A 17,350-nucleotide genomic window follows, 5' to 3' on the forward strand; every position below is an offset into this window, starting at 1 on the left:
AAAATCACCTCTAAACCCACTATTTTCAAAAATATGAAAAACCATCAACTTTATTTTAAATAATTAAAAATAATTATTTAACAAAAACATTTTACATTTACAGCCCTCGGTCCCCGTTCCTCGATCGTCACTTGAACATTCCTTAAAAATACCATTTTAATGCAACATGTAGAAAAATATATTTTAAACATGTAAATATGCACAACATAATTAATTCATGCAATTAAAACATTTAATTAAAATACAGTAGAATTTAATAATTCAAATGCATGTGGTTCGCGTGGGCCTTTATATTTTCGGGGCGTTACACAAGTACTCCTACCCGAGTTCTTGAAGGGAATAACGCAGGTGTTGCTGTTGTGCAGGAAGAAGTGGCTCGGCCTGGGGGCTTTGGGCTGGGCTAGGCTAGGTTCTTAGGGTCCTAGGATGGTGCACAAGGGCTGGTCTAGGGGCTGGTGCGCTTGGGTGGCTGCTGGCTGGAGCAAAACATGAGGAAGCACATGGCAGCATGTGTATGCGCGAGGCTGCTGGGCTGGTTTAGTGACTCGCTGCATGGCATCCAGGGCTTGCATTGGTCTGGGTATGGTCTTGGCGTGGTCCAAGGTCAGTTAGGGTCATGGTGGTTCGGTGGTGGCTCGGCTGGATGAGCCCTAGGCTAGCTAGGAGTCCTAGTACAACTAGAACACAAGACACACACACATGCAGAAACGTGGGGCTAGTTCCAGCAGGGTTTGGGTGAGTTAAGGGCTATGTCCAGGGGTCAGGGCTTGTCAGTAGGATGTCTAGGTGGGTTGGATCGGGTTTGGCTTTAGGTGGCTCGACAATGGCTCGAGTAAAATGGGAGATGGCTCGGGTGGTTCGTAAAGGTGTCAATTTCGAGATTTTAAGAACTAAAATTGAATCCATGGGTTCACGAGTGTGGCTCATAACTTCTAAGGATAGAATAAATAATAAAAATGCTATGTTTAAAGTTTGGGATCAAAATAACGAGTTTTGGATTTATTCGGGATTTAATCGCCTCACGAAACGCTAATTAAGGAATTAATTAAAAAGTCTAGTTTTAAGCTTTATAAAAGTATGGAAAATTATAATTAAGCTCAAATAATTATTAAAAGTCTAAGTTTTTAATTTGGTAATTTTATATTAAGGTTTGGTTTAATTCGGGATTAAAACGCAGTAATACGTCTTAGTTAAAGAATAAATTAAAAGTCCTCGATTTAAGCTAAATAAAAATATGAGAAAATTTTTGTAAGCTTAAATAATTATTTGGGACATGTAAGAGTCAATGAAATTAAGAAAAAAGTCAAAACGTAAAATTTTATGTCTAGGGGTAAACTGTCGTTACACCTAGAAATTTGTAAACGTCATGGTAGTGTCCTGAATGCTGTTTTTTATGCTAATATGATTATTCTCAATGATTATGGATGTTTATGAATTTTTATATGTTAATATGTCAATTTTAAATGTTTATGAATTTTTATTATGTTAATATGTTTATTTTTAATGTTTATGGTTTAATATGTCAAATTTTATTTTAAATGTTATGATATGTTAAAATGATGGTTCTAAATGTTTATGGATGTTTTTATGATTTAATATGTCAAAACGTTTATTTAAATGTTTATTATAAATGTTTATGATGTTAAAATGTTTATTTTAAAATGTTCATGGATGTGTATGATTTTTAATATGTTAAATTATGATTTTTAAATGTGTATGGATTTTTATGATTTAACATGGACATTTAAAAGACATGTTGCATGCTTGGTTTTAAAGAAAAATGATATTATATGCATGTTTTTATTAAGTGATGAAAATATGAAATGTTAAGGACTTGAAGGAATTGTGACTACTACAATGACATGTTGAAAATATCGTGAGGGTTATGGTCCCAGTGGGAGCCCGAAGATCGTGTTTCAATTGATACGAATACGAATACAAATACGTGATATGAATACGAATACGTTGATATGTTAATACGTTGGCCATGGACTCAGTTGATCGGTGAGAGTGTTGCTGATGTTTACGCCGCCAGTACTTTGGTTTTATGTAGATGGATCCATCACCCAATACGATTAAGAATACGAGTCACAATCACGATCTGAATTCAACAAACACAAATATGAATATGAATATATTGATACGAATATGAATATGTTGATACGGATATGAATATGAACATGTTAAATATGAATATGTTTATGATGATATGAAAATGTTTACGGAAATGTTTATGAAAAGTTTATGGAAATGTTTATGTTTAAAGCTGATGCATTATGAAAATATTTTTATTTAAAGTTTATGCATCATGAAAATGTTTATGAAAATGATTATGTTTAAAGTTTATGCATCTTCATGAAAACGATATTTTAAGTACAAATATTTTCACTGTTGCATGTGATCTGTATATGTAGTACTTGTTATCAAAATTATGGTGTGTTGAGTCTTTAGACTCACTAAGTGTGATTGATGCAGATGATAATATTATGAATATGATAATGGAGGTTTTGATGGATGATTTTGCTGGACTGAAGGTGCACATAACCCGAGGACCGACGCTAGTTTTCCGCACTAGTTTATGATTTTAAGTTATGTTAAAGATATTTTATGACTTTTATTTATGTTTATGAGGGATTTTTGAGAGGTTATAGTATGGGCTATACTTTTCATATTTGTTTCTTTTTAGGTTTGGTAAAACGTTTAAGGATTTCATGTTTTAACTATTTCCCTTTGATTTTCAATTACTACTTGGATGTTTTCTTTTAAAATGGTGCAAAAGTATTTTTATGTATATGTATATGTAATGGCCGAAATTTTGAGAGTTTTTAAAAAAATTCAAGTACTTTTTTTAGAAACGATTAAGCAGACGTTTCAAGCTATCTCCTTTGAGGAAGCCAAAGCAAAGAAAAATGATCTCTGAACTGACACAACTGATAGCCTTAAATCCGTTGAGAGATTGAATGTCACAGAGGAGATTAATAGACTGAAATCCAAAAAAGGTGAAAGTGATATATTGATTCAACATCTAGGAGCTGAAAACTATAAACTGACCGAAGTAATTCAGGCATGGAACAAGTCCTCAGTTACACTGACGGAAATGCAAGGGTTGCAAAAACCAGTTGGAGATAAGACTGGTCCAGGATTTGATAGTCAAGATGAACCCTCAACTAGTGGTACAATGACAAAATTGAATACAAGCAAAGGGAAATACATTCACTTTGTTAAATCAGTCATGGTACATGAGAATCCCGATGTAATGCCCGAGATTTGGATTATTGTAATATGAAATGATTCATTGATTAATTGATGTGATTATAGACTGAACGGATCAGACCGGGGAAGCCGGAAAGAAGTTGGGATTATGTGCGAGGAAAAGACCTCGCGCATATGCGCGACCCTGCCGGGCGCATATGCGCGAGGCAGGCAGAGCACCTCGTGCATATGCGCGACATGAATCCGCGCATGTGCGCGAGGGTACCCGAGAGTTGTGAAGAATGGAAAAGGGCCTCGCCCATATGAGCCGAGTAAGGGCGCGCATATGCGCGAATCATCGTGATGCTACGCGCTGAGACATTATGTCTTGCGCATATGCGCCGAAGAGGGTCGCGCATATGCGCGAGACGTGTTTTATGAAGGATGATCCACTTGGCTTCATTTTGCATGATATATATAAATTTGTTTCATTTTTTTTCATTCCTCAGCAAAAAAATCGAGAAAAGCTACAGGAACTTCCAAATTCCTTCGTACAATAGAATTGAGATTTTGAAAGATCTAGTTATCCGAATTTGAATCCGAACACGGTACTGAGATCCTCTCGTCACCAGCTTAAACTGGACGTAAGTTTTATTACGTTTTGATATGACTTGAAATTATGATATTGAAGGAATCGGATAGGATTCATATATGATGTTCTTGACATGTTAGACATCGTAGAATCGAAGTCGGAATGAGAAATAGATTGATTATGAAATTGTTATGATTTTCAGAGTCGAATTGATTGAGAATTGATATCAGAATTGTATTATTACCGATTATGAGATGTTGGGATTGATATCTGATTGATGTTGTATCGCTGGGTATATTGAGATTGCGCCGTTATGCCGTTGAAACAGAATTTGATTGAGTTCTGATTATATCCAGTATTGATTGAGTAATGTATTGATATTATACTTCTTGATATTGTCATTGCCAGATTGAGTATTGACAGATTCGGATCAGAGACTACGACAGAATCAGATCTACAGGAAAAAAGGTATAAGTCAATGTGGTACCGGGAGAACGACTCGAGTATGATATACTTGAGTTTCCCTAAATCACATACTTATTGTTATTGTGTGCATTGATTTGAATTGACATGCTTATTCTATTGATTTATAGAAAGCATGTATTAGACGAGTGATCTTGTGACATAGGTGTCAGATAGTGATGGAATCGTCACTGACACATTGCACATTGTCACAGAATAGTGATTTGACGAAAGTGCCAAAGTCTATGACGGATAGGTTAAGACACCAGATGTTTGGTTATATCGATGTTGAATAGAATTGAAGTTTCTTCTATTACTGAAATTCGATATAGGAATGCCAACGTCTGGAAACCGGGATCCCTAGACTAGGATTGAGTCTAGTCTGAGACGTGGACTCACGAATCTGATTGACGATTTTATATTGGTTATGTTTCTGATTTTGATACATATTACTTATATCTGTTACATGCTTTTACATTGTTTATATGATTCCATGTTTCATTGATTTATACTGGGATATATTTCTCACCGGAGTTATCCGGCTGTTGTCGTGTTTGTATGTGTGCATGGCAATAGGTGGGACAAGATCGGGGTCGAGGAGATGAAGAGAGATCGTGATTAGAGTGGAGACTACGGACCATGATTTAAGATAGGGTTTGGACACTTGATATTTAGTTGTTAAACCTTAGTTTGAATGATTGTATATAGTACAAAACTTGTTTTACTTTAATACTGACATGTATATTAGAATGTATTCCATTACGTTCCGCATTTAATATTGTATAAAAAAAATTTAGACCCTGTTTATTATATTCGATTAAATTGTCCCAATGATGATTAAGAACATGATTAGCGTCCGGGTCCCCACACCCGAGTTCAAAAATTAGGTATAAAAACCAATTGAAAAATCATTTGAAAATATGAACAAGGCAAAGAGACATGGAATTGGGTACAGTCCCAAAAGTTCAACTGAATCAAACAACTGGTCACCCAAGAAGTCTAGTTATACCAAACAAAGTTCAGCCAGAGGCTATTATTACAAGTATTATAATTGCAAGCTTGTTCAAAAACGTTACCAGAGGAACAACAAGGATAAAGAGCACAAACACATGTTAAATCATCTTCACCGCACTCATATGTTACATACAAATCAGGAAAGGTTATATGGAACATAGAAACTGGTAGATCAGTTCGACTGATCCAAATCTGGGTTCCCAAAGGATTAATCAGTTTTGGACCCAAATAGATTTGGGTACAAAATTTATTCATTATTTGTGATTGCAGGTTACATGTAATTTGATCAAAGATTCAGTCTGGTACTTGTACATTGAATGTAAAAGACATATGACTGGAAACGGTGAACTGATATCTCAATTGATCAAGCATTCTGATCCCAAGATCAGTTTTGGGGATGTCTCACAATGTAAAACCATGGGTAATGGTAAGCTTATCCATGTTAACATTATCATCAATGATGTATTACTAGTTGACAATTTGAAATATAACTTAATTAGTATCAGTCAACTATGCGATAATGCTCATTCAGTTGAATTCAGTAAGCGTGTATGTTTAGTTATAAATGCAACTTGTAATTTAATCATGACAGGAAAAATATGTGGAAATACATACAAAGTGAGTTGGAGCAATCCACCCGATAAGCTTGTTTGCTTAGTAGCTTCTAATCAATCACAGAACTGGTTGTGACACAAAAGATTGAACCATCTAAACTTCAAAGCCATTGCACAACTGAGCAAACACGAGTTGGTAATTGGTCTACCCAAATCTGATTTTTCAAAATATAAAATTTTTTCAACTTGTTAGTTTGGGAAGCAAGTTAGATCCTCTTTTAAAAATAATGCATATGGGCTTATTTGATTCAAGACCATTCATGAGCTTAGATGGAATGAAATAGTCTTGTGATTGTTGATAATTTCTTAAGATTTACTTGGGTCATCCTTCTAAAATCATAGGATCAAACTCTTTAAAAGAATTTTAAATAAAAAATCAGTCGGGATTGACAGAATAAGATCCGATGTGGGCCCTTAACTCCTAATCGTTATTACAATGCAATTTGATTAGATTTAATTAATTATAGCAGAAAACGAGTAAAAATTTTCTTTACAATGAGCCCAAATTGTGTCAACTATGATTATAATACTAAAAATAATATATAATAAAGTTTCTCTAAACACATCACATCATAAAATAAGCTCACACATTACTGAAATCAACTACATACAACCAACTAATATCCCCGGGATATGCCCCGGTATATAGATACGTATATACACTGGGATAGACCACTCAACCTCAACTCAGATGTGACTCCCTCCAGAAGTACCCTCTCCGGTCTCCTGATAACTTGTAGTACATGCCATTGTCCACACACAAAAACAACAACAGCCCTCCTTGGGGGTGAGCAAAAGCTCCGTATAGAACAACCATAATATATACAACATGTATCTACACAATGATATATGATATACAAAACATGCATGTCGTCGAGATATCAGGTCAAATGCCCATCCACTGAGTAAATATCGGAACCAATCGAATCTCTATCAAATCAATGCTCTATCTAGCACACCGGCCTCAGTCAAGTATAAGGGATGATCCGTATGATAGCGTCGGCAAAGCGCCATCAAATCCCAAATATCAACCAATCAATCGTAGGGGCCACAAATAACTATGTTTTAAAAGTCACATAATGCCAAATACAATATCGTGTTCAAAACCCCATAATCAAAATCCAATGATATAAAGGTATCCAAGGATCATATCTCAACGTGTATGTCATGTATCGATGTATATATAAAATGATGTGTGTTTACCATATATTTATTTGATACATCGATCTACCAATCATGAATGTCGTGTATGCCACATCAACTCAACAAATAAGGCATATAGACATATATTTTCAGTCAAATCAATCAAGCATATGTCATATGACACAGATACCTGTCGTATATTACTCGATCGCAACATACCTTATTTCTGATTATCCAAACTTGATATCTTTGATGTTGGATGGAATCTACACAATTCCATATATTTCTTTTTTTTTTCAGTTTCTCATTTGATAATCCAAACAAGTCTACTAATTTATTTTATATGATTCTTCAATCTGTTAAACTAAGTGGAAACAATTATCACTGATTATCATTTTAATATTCTTAGCAAAAAAGACCATCAAAATTCGAATTACAAGACTTGTACAAAGAAGACCTCATTATTTAATTATTTTATGATTTAATATTATGTTGTTCTAAATAATTTTACTACTTTGATTCTTTGTTTCACCCTCAATCAAGTATTACAATAAAAATTCTCCATTAGCATTAAATTCATAAAATTGCAGTATCATTATATAACTGATATTGAAGAATTCTGTAAGAATTATTGCGCATAATGTAACAGGAAATATGTATTAAAAAATGGTATATTAGAATTGGGTGTTGTGCTCGGTGTTGTCAACACGGCACACAACACAGCAGAGGAAATTTATTACTTAACACGGATATAACTTTACTAAATAAATACTTGGATTTAAATCATGCACAAGTACAAAGACTTGTACGATGCCTCATGGCAAAAATTTCACTAGAAAACTTATATAAATCATTCACACCACAAACGATACTAGTGAAAGAAAAAAGCTAAATTCCTTGACACTCCAAGGAATTAAAATATGCATACAAAAACTCAAATCAAATCTAGATGCCTAAACCAAACACGTATTGCTTAAACATCAAATGAAATCACTCTTCGATCAACACTCTGCGTCAGTGTTGTTCTTGAGTGTTGGCAACACGATCACACGATAGATGAACCACCCTTGCTTCGTATGCAGATCTCCAAGACCTGAATATGTTCCAACAAAGCTCCTGTCGCCGTCAAGGTATATTTGTGCCACACGCCCTATTATTGATAATTGACCCTCGTATATATAGTCCCTTCTTTGACCTAGATCTTCATGGATCCTTCACACCTATAAACAAGGAAACTGGAGTTTAATAGGAATCAAACTCTAATTTAAAGACAATACCTTATATCTTATAGATAATTTTCCAACTAAATTAAATCATTCCTAATGATAGGATATAGTATATCTTGGAAAACAAATATATTAAATTTGTCTAGAAGTGTAAAATCAAAATAATATCTTAAATGAATTCGGAATACAATATTCCTTTCATTCTCCCCTTTTTTGCAATTCTGGACAAAAAAAAACTTCCCAAAAAAAAATTGACAAAATAACCCAACTCCCCCTGAGTCATGACTCCCCCTGAGTTGTAAGTTGCTTCTCCCCCTGAATTATCAAGACACAATATCATTACTTCAATCAGCATATATATGGAAAATAACAAAGGAAAGTAAGCATAAAACAAGTTCATTAAAAACAAAACAAAGTAGACATAAAACAAGGAGAAACACATAAGCCTAATCAACTCGTTCATCAGTGTCTTCCTCATTATCACTGCCTCCCTGAATTGCACTCGAGGGACCAGCCTCTGAACCAGGTACATCATCGCTATCTCCCCCTTTTTGGCCAGAATGTACGCCTACCGCGAGACGCAGCCGATAATCCGCAATCAGTTGTTCAAAATAGGCAATTGTGGCATTGAATTGGTTGATCATCTTGGTTGCTGAGGCAATGGTATCCCGGGCCTGTTGAATCTGTCGAAGACCAAAAGTAGTGGTACGAGGTAGGGGTGTTGCCAACACCAGGGGCAACACTGGGGGCAACACCAGCAGTGGGGGCAGCAGCATTAGTTTCCACGTTGGCCGACCAGGGAAGGTCCACTTTCCGATTTCCTCGGAGAAAAGCAGGAGAGATTTTTAATGGTTCTCCAATCTCCGTTAGCTGATCATCTTCATCCGGCACAAACCCTTGAGATTCAAGGATCCCAAATATAAGAGAGGGAAAGGGAAATTTCACAGACTTCATATGTCCTTCAGCAAACTTCATGACAGTGGTGAAGACTAACTGTCCAAAATTAAAAGGACGCCCGGTGCCTATAGAGAACAGAATAATAGCTTGTGGTCGTGTAACCACCGTAGAGTTTGTGGATGGTGTCCAGTTACGAATTTCCGTTTTGTGTAGTACAGAGTAAAACAAAGTCAAGTTTGCTGCAGCGAGACGTTGCGGAAGGGAAGGAAACGTAGTGACAAATCCGCCAGTAAGAACAGTAGTAATTGTATCAATGTGAGGAAGGTCACGAATATCGTCTTCTGATGGGGTTTTGTAAAATTCATTTATCGAGGACAGAGAGAAATTGTAAATGATATCCCGAACAAACACTCAGCCGTACTTGACAGAACGCCCATTTCCGATAGCGGAGACCAAATTGCAGTAGAATTCAAGTACTGGTCTTCTTGCATAAGGCATGACAGAATTAACAGTGGAGCTCAGCCTTCGTTGTTGCAAAAATGTGGATACGTTATACCTTCCGTATGCCTCGAAGTCTATATTTCGTTCTTCGATAAATTCTCGATGAGCATAAAGAGCTCATCTGCTGACAGCCGCCTCAGTGTAGAATCTTGTTGAGAAGGAGTGGGCAAGATTGTAGTCTGTGGTTTCTGTGTTACCAACATTATCTGCAACACCTGTGTCAACACCATCAGTAGGTTCTTCAGGTTCAACTTCAGGAGAAGGGCCACTCTCTGATTCTTTGGCTTCAGAGTGAGAATCAGGGTTAGGTTCAATCTCCTCAGAGATAACTGGAGAGCCTTCATCCCTAGGAGATCCCACGGTCTGCCTGCCTTTCGCCTCTTTCAAACTGTTCATAAAGTCTGCCAAAGATTTTTCATTCTCAGAAGAGAAACATACCTCGTTAGGGGGCTCAGAAGATTTATCAGTTGGAGGAGCGGAGGAGGATGATGGAGCAGATGTTTTCTTTGTACGAGTTGATCACTTCCGATGAACCAACTCAAAATTATCATCATCTGAGTCATCTCCGGACGAAAAATCTGGATCAAGAGTAAAATAGGTGGCCTTTCGGGGTTTCTTTGGCGCATCGAAGTTTGGGCTGTACCCTGCCTTTCGCTTTGATCGCCTTCGAAAAACTGGAGGTTGAGTGGGAAAAGCCCTTCAATAAATCTCATTATCAATGGGGTTGTCAGCATCCAATGGATTTCCAAGTTCTCCAGGGAGAATTTCTTCCAGCGGGACAGCTTCTGGGTCAACAGCCACCATCTGCAATGGGTTTTCACGAGGGCTCTCAGAAGGTGGTGTTGTTGGAGGTGTTGTCGCCGAAGGTAAAACAACGCGACTTGTTGCCATTTCACTTCGAATGTCCTGTGGATCGAATTGATGATCTGCCATTTGTTTTCGAAAAGGATAGTGTGAGACAGTAAATTGAGAAGAACAATTTTCACAGTTAAGGGAGGAAACGGGGAGCAATAATAAAATTTGATAAATCTGAAAGAAGAGAGAAAAAACGAAATTGTTTAGAATTCAATTGAATTGGTATAAAGACACTCACATCAGCCGTAACAAATAATTTCAATTTCGGAACGTTGCACAGTAACGGTAAAAAATTTCGGACTCAACATTTACCATTTTCGAAATTATCTTACTAAATTTCATTTTACTCCTTACATCCAATGGTAAAGGACAATTCAAGTCACAATAACTTCAAAGACCAGCCTGAGCACAACCACTTCGAGGTCACCCCATATCCATAAGACGTCACTTCTTTTCAACATGGCCAATTAAAGTTTTTATCAACCGTCATGAGTCAACACTGATATGTCACTGAATATGATGAATTCACGAAACAAAAAAAAATCAATATGCATGACTTACATATGACTTTAAAATGATGATTTTTCAGAAAATGTCAAGCAGTGTATAACTTTGTGCAGTGTCTGAACTTAGTGTTGGCAACACCTCCTGGCAACACCACTGAGTTTCATTCAAACTTCCATAAAATTTTATTTTGATTCAGAAATGGTAGCTCCCACACTAGAAGAACGGTCTTCAAAGAACTCCTCTAGGTAGCTTTTTCCATTACTATTTTTTTTCTTAGAAGTGGTAGCTCCCACACTAGAAGAACTATGAAACCCATAATCATTAATTATTTGATTCATCCACATAAGTTGAGAACAACAATTGGCAGCTGCCACATATTCAGATTCAGCTGTGGACAGGGAGATATAGTTTTGTTTCTTGCTAGCCCATGAAACAAGATTATTTCCTAAATAAAAACACCCTCCCGAGGTGCTTTTTCTATCATCTAAATCACCTGCCCAATCAGAGTCAGAGAAACCTACCAAGTTTGTGTTTGTGTCATGAGTGTACCACAAACCAAATTCTAGTGTACCTGCAATGTATCTTAGTATACGTTTCACAGCTTTTAGGTGCGAAATTTTTGGATCTGCTTGGTACCTAGCACATAAGCACACACTGAACATAATATCGGGTCTAGTAGCAGTTAAGTACAGAAGACTCCCAATTATGCTGCGATACATGGTGTTGTCAACACCCTCGGCAAAACCATCCTTAGATAACTTGTCACTCGACCCCATAGGTGTTCTCACATGTTTTAAGCTGACAGTAGAGAACTTTTTGATCAAATCTTTTGCATACTTGGACTGACACAAGAATATACCATCATGCAATTGCTTAACTTGTAATCCAAGAAAGAAATTTAGTTCTCCTACCATGCTCATTTCGAATTGAGACGCCATGCGTTCCACAAACTTACTCACAAGTATTTGGGATAAGGCACCGAAAAAAATATCATCAACATGACAAATCAAAATATCATTATTTAGTTGTTGAATGAAAAGGGTTTTGTCAACCTCACCTCGTTTGAACCCCAAGTCTATCAGATAGTCAGGTAACCTGTCGTACCAAGCCCGTGGAGCCTGTTTCAGTCCATACAGGGCCTTTTTCAGTTTGTAGACATGGTCCACGTGGTGAGGGTCTTCAAATCCCTTAGGTTGACAGACATAGGCTTCTTCATTTAAAATGTCATTCAAGAAAGCACTTTTCACATCCATTTGATACAATTTAATACGCATATGACATGCAACAGCAAGTAACAATCGGACATACTCCATTCGTGCCACAGGTGCGAAGGTTTCATCAAAGTCCACTCCCTCAACCTGTATATACCCTTGAGCTACCAATCGAGCCTTATTTCGAATAATGTTACCAGATTCATCTGTTTTATTTTTAAATATCCATTTTTATCCAATAACATTGACGTTCGAAGGTCTGGTGATACTCACGAAAAATTTAAGGTCTGATTCCAGCAAGTGTCACTAGTCCAGATGCAGGTTTTGAAATTATCCTGAGCCTGAAATCACAAATAAGATCGTTAGGAGGGGGCCAGGAGGGTGTCCTGGCGTAGCCCCTCCGAAGCTCAAGTCAGAGACTGAGGATATATGGGGGGAGAAGCTAAGGGTGCTGCTGAAAACAATATAGTGAATGAATCAACTGAACACTCAAACATGGTATTTATAGGAGGATACCTGGGTCCTTGATGGTCTTATCTTTGATTTGGGCTAGGGATGGGCCAAGGATAGTGGGCCCATCCATGTCTTCCATCTGGGCCCATCCATGGGGTATCACCAGTCTCCCCCTCCCGAGTCGAACTGAATCGTAGGTTCAAAGTTCGATTAGTTGTGTTGTCCTTGATTTATCGGCGACAAGGACGTACCATAATAGAAAATTTTATTTCGTTTGTCGTTAACGAACGATGTTTGCTTGTTTCCAGAAATAAGCACTCGCAAGGGTGAGGCCATGCATTTTTCCTACCGTTCGCCAGTCTCCGAAGATTTGGAAACAAATCAAATCATAATCCTGCTCTGAAAGGAAAAGATATCAAATAAAATCGCAATCTTGGTAAGATTTGGGCTCCCCCTATAAATATAGCCTCCTTCCCCACTTCATTCTCATTTCACCCCTACATAATTTCCTCTGCAATTTACTCACTAGCTCTCTCCCGCCTACGCTCAACGCGCTTGCTTCCTCACCCTGCACCTCCCTTGCTTGGCAGCCCTCGCACCCCTTCATCAAGCCTCGCCGCCAGCCCACGCCGAGCACACACTGCCTGCCGCACATTAGCCCTTGCACGCAAGCCACCCTAGCGCGTGCTCGCCCTGCTACTAGCCGCGCCGCACGCTCGTCCCTCTCTGCCCGACGCTGCGCGCCTTGCCATCGCCTCGCCCCAGCACGCCTGCTCGCCCAGCCGAGCGCTCGCCCTCACCAAGCATCACGCTCGCCCAGCCAAGCCCGCCTTGCCATCAACTGCTCGCCTCGCCCCTGCACACCTGCTTGCCCAGCCGGACGCCCACGCTCGCCCAGCCAAGCGCTCGTCGTCGCCGAGCGCCACGCTCGCCCAGCCAAGCGCTCGTCCTCGCCGGACGCCCACGCTCGCCCAGCCAAGCGCTCGTCCTCGCCGAGCGCCACACTCGCCCAGCCAAGCTCTCGCCCGGCGCCCCCAGCTCGCCTCACGCCAGTCCACTCTCGCCCAAACGCGTCTGCTCGCCCAGTCACACTCGCCCGGCCAAGCGCCCATGCTCGTCCAACCAAGCGCTGAGTGCTCGCCCAGCCGAGCGCCTGTCCACGCTCGCCCCACCACCTGCCGACGCTCGCTCGTGTGCCACACGCCTCTGCGCGTGCGCTCGCCCCCGCACCTGCCGACGCTCGCCCGCGCGCCACACGCCTCTACGCGCGCACTCACCCCATCACCTCACGCTCGCCCTCGAGCACTCGGTCACGTGTTCCTTTCTCCTCACTTGCTCGTCCTTGTGGCCCTACTTCTCGAGTATTCTTTCACATCTCACCCGAGTCAGTTCTCTTCTTTTGCTGTTTGATTATCCATAACACTTATGTCTTCTTCCGATTCCGAGTCTAGCTCCTCAAGCGATTTTGAGAGATCTGGTTGGTCTAGTGAGTCTAGCAAGTCTAGCAGGTCCAGCGAGTCTAACCAGTGTAGGACTTTCCTAGCTGATCCTGATTTTACCCTTGATCCTCCTGAGAAGGAAGTCACCACTCATAGTCATTCGGGTAAGGAAGTTCGTCATGTGATTCAACAAATGAACATATCTGAGGCAGATAACTTATGGTACGGTCATTTGTCATCCCAAATCCCTCTTGGTAGTGAGTCAAAACTTAGGACTTTGTGGCACATTCCTTCCTCCCACCAGATCATCATTCCTAGCCCAAAGGACCGGCCCTATCTAGCCCCTAAGGGCTATTATACCTTCTTTCAGCATCATTTTGATGCAGGTCTTCGTTTTCCTCTGTGCGATTTCTTCCAAGAATTGAGCAAGTACTACCAGGTGCATTTAGGTTTACTCACGCCCAATGCTTTCCGTTTATGTTTCGTTGTGTTATTCAGGGCCTTATACCTCCCTTTAAATTGCACCACTTTCTCCTACTTCTTAGTTCTGTCCAGATCAAAATATGGACCTTTTTACGTAACCTCCCGGTCTAGCCACAAACTTTTTGACAGGGCCCCCAGTCATGTGAAGGACTGGAAAAAATATTACCTCTTTATCCAGCCTCCCAAAGAATTAACTTGCTTCACGGATTTGTATCCTACCTTCACCAAGCCCGACCTTTCCAAGGGTTACAAAAAAGATGAGGAGTACCCGCGGATAATGAGTGTACTAGGAGACCGATGCTTTAACATTCCCAAACTTCTATATGAAGATCTTCTGTGTCACGTCGGGTTAAGTCCCGCGAACATTAAGCTGAAGGAGAATGTTGGTAGATACTCTCACTTTTCATGTTTCTCGTCTTTTTTTTTTATGTTACTCGATAACATTCTTATCTGGTTCAATGTTTCTGCTTGCAGGTACTAGAGTCATGAGCGCCCTATTTCTCCGTGAACTTTCCAAGAAGAAGGCTGAGGGTTCCTCATCGGCACCCCAGAAGTCAGTTATTTCGGCAGTCACGACGGGCACAAAGGGAGACTGTTCTGTTGCTGAGAAAAAGAAAACAGATTCCTGCTCTACTACTGCGAAGAGGCCTGCCAGTTCCCCTACTGCTGTGAAGAAGAAGAAGGCAGCCCCCTCCTCCTCCGCCTCAAAGCGAGTCTCCTCTCCACCTCTTCGCGCCAAGTCCCCTTCCCCGTCTGGTAAGCAAAAGGCATCCACTGATCCTAGCCCGTCATTCCCACACCATGGTAAGCGCAAGATTTCTGAGATCTCAGTCGTATCGGTCTCTTCTCTCGAAGGGTCTGAGTCAGAGGAGGAGCCTCCTGCTGAGTCGAGGGTACATCCTCTATACACCTCGGATACGGCCATCGTGGGGCGGGGTCCTACTCAATTGGCTCAGAAGGTGATGTATCAGCTTCTTTCCAACGTAGATGCAGCGTTCATGGGTTCACTGGAGTGGTCTGCACTCCTTCGCCGGACATGCAGCAGTGTCACTGAGGTATATTTCTCCTTCTAGTCTTTAGATTGATGTCCAACATACGTTTGATCTTCTTGTCGTTTTTTCACCCTCGTCTACTTATGCAGGGCATGATGTACATCGGAGAGTTGGCTGAGCGCGCTAACGCCACTCGATCTGACGCCTTTAAAGAATTACGCGAGGGCTAGGCTCTCCGTGAACAGCTTCAGGCTATTATTGACGAGATGAAAGTGTCGCATGCTAAGGAGCTTTTGGAGTCTCAAGCTCAATTTTCGGAGTCCCAAATCCAATGCAGCGAGCTCTCGAAACAGAAGCAGGAGTTTAAGCGGTTGACAGAGGACCAAGCTAAAGAGATCCAGAAGCTGAAGGAAGAATTAAAGAATTCACAGGCTGAGCTTAAAGACGCCAAGGCACGACATGCTGCCGAAGCCTCCTCCTTCAAAGAGGAATTTCTCAAATCCGAAGAATTTGTCGAGATCTGTGGCCCGAAAGCTTTTCACTACCTGGGGGTGGGTTTCGAGGGTGCAGTCGGCTTCTTCAAGGCTCAGGGTTATCCTCCGCCAGGCACCCCTACTGACTTCATCGACCTTGAGGGCTTCATATCGAGTCTCCCCCCCCCCCCCCCCGATTCTTAGATCGAGCACCTTTATTTATGTTATTTTCTGCACTGCTTTTTTTTTCGTAGGATTATGCGACTTTTGCGATATTTATACTTGGTTATTTCCTTTTGCGCACTTTTGGCATGTATGAAACTCGTTTTATGCAACCTTGAGTATTTTGCATTTGAATTTACTACTTCTGACGAGTTTATCTTTGATGTTATTAAACCACAAGGGCTAATAAAATATCCAACTCTCCTTCTCTTCTACTAGGCGATGTTCTAACAGGAAGATAAAAATTCAACGTCACCACCATCTAACTCCTCTGCTAGGTGATACCTTAACAGGAAAATAAAAATTCAACGCCTCCACCCTCTAACTCTTCTGCTAGGTGATACCTTAGCAGGAAATTAAAAATTCAACATCCCCACCCTCTAACTCCTCTGCTAGGTGATACCTTGGCAGGAAAATAAAAATTCACTCTCCTCACCCTCTAACTCCTCTGCTAGGTGATACCTTAGCAGGAAAATAAAAATTCGACATCCTCTAACTCCTCTGCTAGGTGATACCTTAGCAGGAAAATAAAATTTTGCTTCTACACGCTGCTCCTCTACTGGGCGATGCCTTAGTAGGAAAATAAATTTTTTCTTCTACACGTTGCTCCTCTACTAGGCGATGCCTTAGTAGGAAAATAAAATTTTTCTTCTACACGCTGCTCCTCTACTAGGCGATGCCTTAGTAGGAAAATAAAATTCTTATCACCCTCATAATATAACAACATTCAGCACTCATTAACTGAAAAGAAGAACTTGATTTTATTGAATTCCAACGGATTACATTGGAAAATTCAGAAAACAAAATACATCAACGATAGAATCAAGCATAATACTTCCTAAGGTGATAAGCATTCCAAGGCCTCTTCAACGCCTTGCCTTGCGCGTTCTCCAAGTAATAGGCTCCAGAGCTCAGCTTCTCGATAACTTTGAAGGGGCCTTCCCACTTTGGGTCCAACTTTCCTCTCTGCTCTTCCTGTACCTTCCTCAGGACCAAGTCACCCACCTGGAAGTTTCTTTGAATGACTCTTCGATTATAAGACTGTGCAATGCTGTTCTTATAAGCTTCCAGTTG

At 40.2% G+C, this 17,350-nt stretch overlaps 2 protein-coding genes across 2 annotated transcripts in view; one reads left to right on the plus strand and one right to left on the minus strand.

The window, feature by feature from the left end:
• LOC142544305 (uncharacterized) overlaps window positions 1-8,583 on the minus strand; it is a 57,476-nt gene extending 48,893 nt beyond the window's left edge. The window contains exon 1 of the mRNA XM_075651366.1: window positions 8,508-8,583. Coding sequence (XP_075507481.1) covers window positions 8,508-8,583 — 76 coding nt within the window. The remainder of the gene's footprint in view (window positions 1-8,507) is intronic.
• A 6,013-nt stretch (window positions 8,584-14,596) lies between these two features.
• Window positions 14,597-16,639, plus strand: LOC142544949 (uncharacterized). The gene is made up of 3 exons (XM_075651954.1): window positions 14,597-14,975; window positions 15,064-15,644; window positions 15,731-16,639. The coding sequence occupies exons 1-3, from the start codon at window positions 14,867-14,869 to the stop codon at window positions 15,809-15,811; spliced, it is 771 nt and encodes a 256-aa protein (XP_075508069.1). The 5' UTR covers window positions 14,597-14,866; the 3' UTR covers window positions 15,812-16,639.
• Window positions 16,640-17,350: the final 711 nt, after the last annotated feature.

The sequence above is a fragment of the Primulina tabacum genome, chromosome 5 (assembly GCF_025594145.1).
Source record: "Primulina tabacum isolate GXHZ01 chromosome 5, ASM2559414v2, whole genome shotgun sequence".
In the NCBI taxonomy this organism is placed as follows: Eukaryota; Viridiplantae; Streptophyta; class Magnoliopsida; order Lamiales; family Gesneriaceae; genus Primulina; species Primulina tabacum.

What these genes read in the sequence shown, in the direction of transcription:
- LOC142544949 (XM_075651954.1), top strand. Translation starts at nt 14,867, where the DNA reads ATGAGTGTACTAGGAGACCGATGCTTTAACATTCCCAAACTTCTATAT. An exon ending in TAAGCTGAAGGAGAATGTTG is followed by an intron (nt 14,976 to 15,063) that starts GTAGATACTCTC and finishes TTCTGCTTGCAG; the next exon opens with GTACTAGAGTCATGAGCGCC. An exon ending in CATGCAGCAGTGTCACTGAG is followed by an intron (nt 15,645 to 15,730) that starts GTATATTTCTCC and finishes CTACTTATGCAG; the next exon opens with GGCATGATGTACATCGGAGA.